The 8,572-nt window shown below is 46.2% G+C and overlaps 2 protein-coding genes across 9 annotated transcripts in view; one reads left to right on the top strand and one right to left on the bottom strand.

Annotated features, from left to right (window-relative positions):
- RALGAPA1 (Ral GTPase activating protein catalytic subunit alpha 1) overlaps nucleotides 1-1,629 on the top strand; it is a 227,625-nt gene extending 225,996 nt beyond the window's left edge. For 6 of the 8 annotated variants that reach the window (XM_082384014.1, XM_082384010.1, XM_082384013.1 and 3 more), the window contains one exon: nucleotides 258-1,629. In XM_082384014.1, the coding sequence (XP_082240140.1) occupies nucleotides 258-406 (149 nt within the window). In that variant the 3' untranslated portion in view covers nucleotides 407-1,629. The remainder of the gene's footprint in view (nucleotides 1-257) is intronic. The other 2 variants (XR_014242301.1, XM_082384012.1) reach the window with 2 other exon arrangements.
- A 104-nt stretch (nucleotides 1,630-1,733) lies between these two features.
- Nucleotides 1,734-5,489, bottom strand: INSM2 (INSM transcriptional repressor 2). Its single transcript, XM_082384127.1, has one exon. It carries the CDS (start codon nucleotides 5,472-5,474, stop codon nucleotides 3,804-3,806), a length of 1,671 nt encoding a protein of 556 aa, XP_082240253.1. The 5' UTR covers nucleotides 5,475-5,489; the 3' UTR covers nucleotides 1,734-3,803.
- Between the last annotated feature and the right edge of the window lie 3,083 nt (nucleotides 5,490-8,572).

The following is an 8,572-nucleotide window of genomic DNA, read 5'->3' on the forward strand; positions in this document are numbered from 1 at the left end:
TTTGCTTCCCATTGCTTTTTCTGGGGAGCTCTCTGGTTGGTTCTGGCTCTGGAAATAATGATTGGTGCTTTCTTGCTAATATGATGACATGAGCCACCAGATCACTGTCGTAACAAGCAAGTTTGGGGCTTGCTCTTTCCTCTCAAAAGACCTCACTAAGGGTTGGGATCCATGCTGCAGATCTGTAGCAGAAAAGTTATTTCTTACAGGATGAGTGGCTGGATGACTTGCACTAATGCTCTTGCTGTTTCCCACAGGCTCCTACCCAGAGATTCTACCCAGTGAAACTCCCACAGCAACGCAGGTAGACGGGGCTGACCTGGCCTCACCAATGTCTCCTCGAACTAGCAAAAGCCGCATGTCCATGAAGCTGCGTCGTTCCTCTGGCTCAGCCAATAAATCCTAAGGAGACAGCAGCCCAGCAGTGTTCAGCAGTAGCCACCTTAGCATGAACATAGCGTTAACCCTTTCAGGCTTCGTGTTTGCCATAACAACATGCATGTTCCTTCCTGAACATTTATTTTAGAAAACACTGGATTTAAATAACTTGTAACTTAGTATTTTAGATTTAGGTTGTTTATTCGATTGGTTTTCCCCCCACACTCCAAGCTGCTGCCGTATGGGGGGCGGGGGGGGTGGGGAGTTTTATTCTACACCCTTTACCTTCCCTAGATAATTATGTCTAAGTAGTTTGACTTTTAATTTCGTAATTAACTTTGAGACGAAATATAATTGGACAGATAGTCTCATTATTTTATTTATCGTGCCCCATTACAACTTCATGGCTCAGTAAATATATAATTTTTTAAATAAATGTACATCTTTAAATTTAAGCATTTGTAAAGTTGTAGCAATAGTTGCAGATCTGTTAATACACAGGATGTGTATGGATTATTTATGTTATCAAAATAAACCACTTAAAATAAATGGTCTTTTAGTATCTCAAGTTCCAGCTGAAATAATTTTAGCATTAACTTTTTCTTCCCAAAGCAATGTCTCATTTCTTGGCTGTGCAGGTGATGCCATGACATATCTAAAAACCAGAAAAATCACTGTGCTGAACTTTGATTCATGTTTAGCTTCCAAATATTTTTCTAATGTTTTGCTTTTTAAATGGTATCACTGTTTTAAATGCCATTTCTGTTTTGAGATTGTGGCCCCTTATTGGCTGCTGGATCCTGGTATATCTGTGTTCTTTCTTAAGTACCAAAAAGGGAGGAATGGGGTGGGGCGGGTAGGAAAAAAGAAAAGAAGGAGAAAACTTTTCTGACATAAGTGTGTGGCTTAAATTATGTGTATTATTGTCAAAGAAAAGGGAACATGACCCAGGAGTCTAAATTAATCTAATATTGTTAATACTGAACTTGCACGTGCGGGTTGGTATACATTCCACCCTCCAGAAGTATTTTCCTACAGTAGATAAGCTGCTCACATTTTGCTCACCTTTTGTTTTGAACGGGCATCTCCTAAGGAAATGTAGCATGACATTGGTACTAACTGCATGTGTAAATACATCATACTGGCAAACTATAAAATATAAATTATGTATCATCATTCATGTAGTATCTACAAATTTGTAACAGTGGAAAAAAGATGGTATTTAATAATACAATAAAAGTATTCTTATCATTTCGTGTCCATGAGTGTTGATTTGTCTTTTTGTATTTTGTCTTTTATATTTTTTCAGACTTAAGCAGGGCTGTATGATTAATGGAGAGATATAAAGCATAAACCTAGGTTATCTTAGCTCATCATGAAAAATGAATTTTAATTCCCTTCTCAGGATATACCCCACCTTATTTCTCAGAGATCCTGCCACAGTCATTAAAACTACAGGAAAATTTTCACCTTCATAAGGGCTCACCAGAAACTTCCCCCAATGCACTTGGTTAAAGCATCAATTTATCTCACCCTCATGCTTCTTTGACCTGTTAAATTTTACTTTTTTTGGTAATATACATTCAGGAACAAAACTTTTTACAGACAGTTTCTATAGCAGGCTTTCAGAGTTCCTGTGCACTTAAATTTTGGATCGCCTTATAAATAAAAACAAATTCCTATGAAACTATGTAGAAAATAAACTTAAAAAGTCCCGTGAAAGCTTATATAAAGGATAAACATGGATAGAGAGTCCCTGGGAACAAGATTAAACAATATAGACAGTTTCCCACAACCAAGGTGAAGAATTGCAGAAAAGATAAAGTAACTATTTACGCATTTCTATAGTGCTTTCATTGTTAAAAAAATAAACAGCTAATGGTTTGGTGATATGTAACAAAATGGAGTGAAAATACCAACTTAAAAATACGGAAGTTGATTAGCACAGTTAACATTTTATTCATGTTCAGATAAACTATTCACTAGCTTTTTGAAAAAGAAGAAAATATTTAAAATATATTTTCTGTTGACATTTTTGAGTGGTAAAGTATCTTTAATATTTAAAGAATAGTACATATTCTTTGCCTTTTGGAGCTCAGTCTATGCAGCCATACTTCATAGTATATATACTATATAAGGAAAGTTTCCCATTTTATTTCTGCACCATTACATTCATTTACAAAATATAATTTCTTCTGTCTAAATGGGTCACTAAGATTATAAAGCAGGATACTGGCTTTGGGGAGATAAGTGTGGCTTTTGAAAATAGGCTGTGTTCAATGGGATTCTTAAGACAAACACAGAACACAACAAAGCACCAGCTATGTACATTTATTTGGTGGTAAGCATCTTACAAATATGGGCTATCTGTCAAGCAATATTCAGCCAGTGTCCCAAACTGGCTATTAGGGCATAGGTACAGAATGTATGCTAACTATGGTAATACAAAAAAATTCAAAACCAGGTAGCAGCTGAAAAGAAAATATTGAATGAATTGCCATTCATTTCCATAGCGGATTAGAAGTATTAACATCTTCCTTAAGCTGAACATAGTGTCATATATAATACACATTATGATTACAACAGAAGCGTTAATTTGGATGAAACCTTACTAAAACAGTCAAACTTCAGGAAATGAGCTCTATGTTTCCCAAAAGCTATTTAAAGAAAGATTTAAAGTATCTTCCTGAATACTGCACACGAGAGCTAGAGGTGAGAATTTGGGGGGTGTCTCAACTCCTTCCAGTAAAGAGATGCTATTCCCCACCTCCAAACACTAGCTTAAGAGTGGACTTAATAATTGAGAAAAGGAAAGTTTACAAGGAGATTTCTCATATCACCCAAAAGCGCGCAAACATCTTAACATTTCCTGCCCACAGACACAGGTCTTGTATTTCCCACCCACCCGACGTAAGTTTGGCACCAATCACATAACTTTTAATTCACAGAATATACAATGCAAGATATCTGACCCTATTGAGACAGAAACTACACAGGCGCCTGCGATGACAAGAGGAAGAAGAGAGAAAAAAACTACCACTTTTGGTAGCTAGAATCCTTTGTAGACAGAGACATGCACGCATTCACTGCGACTTTCCATAGGAATTACAAGTCATATAGGATTCTTTGGGGTCTCCAGAGTTTGGTGGGAGCAGGGGGAATCCTATTTTCGTGGGGAAAGTGAGAAGGATTTAAAGCTGATCATTCTTGACCGAGAACGTTTATACCATATACATACCTGCTCTAGAGAGGGATTTTACATTTCGCTGCCCGCTCCCCTGGCGGCACGTTGACTACTGGGAGTTTTAGGAGAGAAAATAAAGGAAGGAAAAAGGGTAACCTTGCAAGTTGAAGAAAGCCCCACAGAAATTCCCATGAGCTGTTTGCTCCAAGGCCACCCTCACGATCCTCTTCGTCTTTCGCCCTCAACAGCCCGGCCGCAGTGGCATCTGCAGCAGCAGTACCTGCCGACTTTCTGAGGGGTGACACTTATTGATGTGCCGGGTCAGGCCCGGGGAGCTAAAAAAAGTGGACGGGCAGTGCTTGCACGAGAAAATTTGCTGAGCACTCCCGTCGGACGCCCCTCCTGGGCCCGGTGCTTCAGGGGGCGCCCCGGCCAGAGCGGGCAGGAGCAGCTCCTCGCGGACCGCATGCCACAGCCGGTGCTTGTCCCTGATGTCCGCCGACGGGAAGCGCGCCCCGCACAGCGGGCAAGCGAAGGCGAGTGCAGCGGCGCGTTCGGAGCCAAAGCCCGGGGCAAGCGCGCGGGCCGAGCCCACCTCGTGAGTGGCCAGGTGCTTGCGCAGATAGGCTTGGCGACGGAACTTTTTGTGGCAATATGGGCACACGAAGATCTCGGGTCCCCCGGCAGCACTGACCCCGCCCGGCTCAGGCACCCGGCGCCCCAACACCCCCGCCGTATAAGGGACCTGAGGCGGCGAAGGCTCGGGGCGGGACAACACCTGGAGACCTTGTGATGGGGCGCTGTCCCGGTGCTGCTCCGCCCCGGAGCTGTCCCCGGCCTGCGGGTGCTGATCCGCAGTTCTCTCTGCCCGGCTGTTCTCCTTCCCCTCCGCCAGGAAAGGTGCAGCAACAGCCCCGGAATCCGGGGAGGACGAGATCGACGAAGGGGGCAGCTTCCCGTCGGCTGAGGAGACTGTGGCGGCATTGGCCGCTGCGGGACGCGGCTTGTGCCAGCGGCGATGGGAGGCGAGGTTCGCAGGGCAGCTGAAGACCTTGTCGCACTCGGGACAGCGGTACTCGACGCGCACGATGCGGGAGCAGCGGTGCTGAGCCAGCGCGAAGGGGTCCGCGTACTGCTCCTTGCACAGCTGGCAGATGAACTCCCCCAGCGGCGTGCGGCTGCCCCCCAGGCCCCGGGACGGCGCTCCGGGCTCCTCCTCCTTGATCTTCAGGCCCAGCACAGGGGACGTGGTGACTTCATCGGCGAAGCTCAACTTCCTCATGGCCTTTGGCTTCTTGACCCCGGCGGCCGCGGGCCCAGACGCGCAGGCCGGAGGTGCCTTGGCGCAGCGCTCGCCGCCGGTGGCCCGCTTCAGGCCGTGCAGGGAGGCCGCGAGGGGCGCGGGGTCCGGATGGAGCGCGGGGTCCGGGAACGGTGCCCGGAGCGGCAGCAGGAACTGCTCCCGCGAGGTCGGTGCTACTGCTGGCGCCACCGAGCAGGAGAAAGCGGCCACGGTGGCGGTGCCCCCGGGGAAGGACTCAGCGGAGACCGGCGAGCTGAGGCAGCGCTCCAAGAACGCCCGGCGCAGGTCCGCGCCCGTCGGCTTCGTGGGGCTGGGGCTGGGCCCGGGACCCTCCCGGCCATCCGCCCTCCACTCCGCGCCTTCCCGCCCGCCCGCCCCTGGGCTCACCCCAGCCGCCCGACAGGACGACCCCGACAGTTCGCGGGCCGCTTCCTCCTCCAGAGTTGGGGGTCCCGCCCGCTCCGCACCGGGCTGAGGGGCACTGGAAGACTCCTCGGGAAAGGGCGGCGCCCCCTGGGGCCCCAGCAGGGGGAAGACCCGCTCTGCTAGGCGCACTCGGTACGAGCCGCCTGTCCGTTTAGTTCGCTTTACCAGGAAGCCCCGAGGCATGGTGGAGTCGGAGCGCTCGGGGGCAAGGAGTAACGGGGGCGCCGCGGGGTCTGAGAGCGGGCGAGCGCCGCTGTTGCCCGAGCTTCGCCGCCGCAGGCATGTGTCCGCCGCCTTTATAGCTGAGACGCGGGCCGGGGGACCGCCGGGTCGCCTTCGGCCCGGACCAGCCAATCAGGAGTGGGAGCGGGCGCGGGGGGTGGGGCTTTCTCGGGGCTGGGCTCGCAGGGGGCCCGGAGGAGGGCGGCGGCGGGCGGGCCCCGGCGCCCGGCTTAGCTGCTGCCTGCAGCTGCCGCCTCCCTGCCGCCCACCGGGCGAAGACGCCAGAAGGTAAGGTGCAGAGTGTGAGGAAGCTCAGCACTCCCTGCCTCAGCGGCCTCCAGGCGCCGTCTGGGGTGCCTGGCGGAGAGGCCACCTCTCAGCGCCCTCCTTGCGGGCCCGGGACCCTGCTGCCTCCCGCGGGTGGGAGTCTGACGGAAAAGACCCGGCTCTGCGGTAGCGGAGCTGAGAGGAAGGGCGACGGGGAGGCGATCGGTTGGGTGTCAGCCGGGGAACGGGTTAACGTCCTCTGCTTGTATCGAGCTGATGAGAAGCTGCGACAGAGCGGCAGGGCGGCTAAATCCACCGCCCCGTGCCTACACTTGGCGGTGGGAGTACGTCTGCCATCCAGTATCGATCGAGACTGCGCGCGTCTGTGATACTATGAGAATTCATCTGGGAAGAAGGACTCTCAGTGCGGGAGATCGTGCGTGCTGGAAAGCCTCTGCAGCTCAGGACGCCGGCAGGTTTCTGGGCCGTGGTCCTCGGGGCTTATAAATGCCTCCTCCCCGATTGGGAATAGGAGTGGGGAGGGGGAAATGGGATCTCATTTTCGACTGTCCTCACATCAAGTGGTTTTTCTGTTCACACCTTCCACTTGTACTACCCAGAGACATGACAGTGCCTAACTGACCTGTTTAGCATGGAGTAGATTGAGTGAGAAATACTGGTGGAATCAGGATTACATCTGCTTCCCCTTGTATAAGAGATATTTTGCAAAAGGTGTGCTATGGACCTTTAAAAGCTCAATAAAACTTCATCCAGCACTGTTTTAAGCAATAGAAGAGATTTGAAAGTTTGTAATACTAGCTGAGAACTATGAAATAATTAGAAAATATATGACAGATGTATAACAAAATGCCAAAAATGCATGGTATAGAAAAGTACAATCTGAGAATAGGAAGGGGAAAGAACTATGTGTTCAAGCCTCCTTCCTAAGCCAAACTGCAGAAACAGACTGAGCGATGTGCCTTCAGAGTAGACTATGGCATAAACAGATCTAGTCATCAATAACACATATTGTCTTCCTTCTAGTGAATGAAGTATTTTTACATAGAGAGCATTATTTGAGGGAAGATTTGGAAGTAATTATATATTTGTTAATACTGGCTACATTTTATGCACTCTACTTAAGTAATCTGATCTTTTCGCAAACACAAAACAGAAGTAGATATTATTACTCTCCTTTTTTGATGAGAGGATTGAGCTGTAAGAGAAGTCGCGTAACTGGCAGAAGTCACCCAGAGCCCAGATTCAAACCAAGTTCTAGCTAATTCCAAAGCCCAGACTTTCCATTATACCGGTGTCTTCAAACTATTTTTTTTTCTGATCACATCCCATAATAAGAAATATTTTACAGAACACACACGTAACTGAAACAAGTGTTTCACAAAATAATGTTTACCCTTAACTACGTGCAATGCAGTTTTGTATTTTCTACTCAATTCTATTTTCTTTCTTTTTTAAATGCTAGTCATAGCAAACAAATTTATTTCATAACTCACTAATGGGGGTTAGGTCCCACAGTTTGAAAAACACCATCATTATGATGTTTCCTATTAAACAGGATGAAATCATACAAAATTAAAGTAAATAAACCTGACACTTCATAATTAAAATTAATATTCTGAATCACTATTTAAAATATTTGAGTCATTTAGTAGTGCAGGTAAACTTAGTTTCCCAAATTGATCATTTCTGACATGTCAGTTTATGTATGACTTCTAACTCAACTTCTTCTCAATGTTTCTCCTTTCCTCTTTCTCCTAATGACCCAGATATTGTGTGGTTTGGAAAATCTGATATAAGAATTTTAATACTTTAAAATAACCCCTTTTCAAGAGGGGCTTTTCCTTGGGTGCATAGTACTCTGTGAGAATTGCAGTCAACCATATGACTCAGCATTTGTGCTTCCATGTGTATACACAGAAGAATTGAAAACAGGGACTGAATCACACACTGGCAACACCAATATCCACTGTAACATTCTCCGCAATAGCCCAAGATGGAAACAACACAGTGTCCACCAACAGATAAATGCAATAAACAAAGTGTAGTACATACAGATGACAGAATATTATTCAGCCACAAAAAGAAATGAAGTACCGATACCTATTACAACATGGGTGACTTGAAAACATGATACTAAGTGAAATGAGCCAGACACAAAAAGACAAATATTATAAGATTTTACTTATATGAAATATCTAGAATAGGCAGATTCATAGAAATAGAAAGTAGATTATTATTGATGGTCAGGGGCTGGGGGAATGGAACTTATAGCTTAAAATGGTTACAGAATTTCTTTCTGGAGTGATGGAAAAAGTTTTATTAATCAATAGTGGTGAGAGATGGACAACACTGTGAATGCAATTAATGCCACTGAAATGCACACTTAAAATTGTTTAAATGAGCATTTTTGTTTTATATATATATATATATATATATATATATATATATATATATATTATATTTTACCACAATAAAAATTTTCACACACACACCAAAAAAGAGTGGAAGGCAAAATCATGGCATATCAGACTGTGAAAAGAATGTAAAGGACTAGGTCATGTAATTTGGACTTTATTACATAGGACAGGCACAGAGAGTCAGTTAAAGTTTTCAACTGAGGGAGTGACATTTGCTTTTGAAATTTCATGAGGGAAAATATCTTTGCCTAAACTTTCTGCCAGAGAGAGAAAAGGAAACACAGATAAATGAGTCTCCTCCCCTCAGTCCTTCCCCTTTCTGAGAGTGTGGGTCTGTTTCCTAGGGAAAAAAAA

Source organism: Balaenoptera borealis, assembly GCF_965194805.1.
Source record: "Balaenoptera borealis genome assembly, chromosome: 3".
Classification (NCBI taxonomy): Eukaryota; Metazoa; Chordata; class Mammalia; order Artiodactyla; family Balaenopteridae; genus Balaenoptera; species Balaenoptera borealis.

Bases quoted from the DNA above. Each gene is read 5' to 3' on its own strand.
- INSM2 (XM_082384127.1), bottom strand. From the start codon at position 5,474: ATGCCTCGGGGCTTCCTGGTAAAGCGAACTAAACGGACAGGCGGCTCG.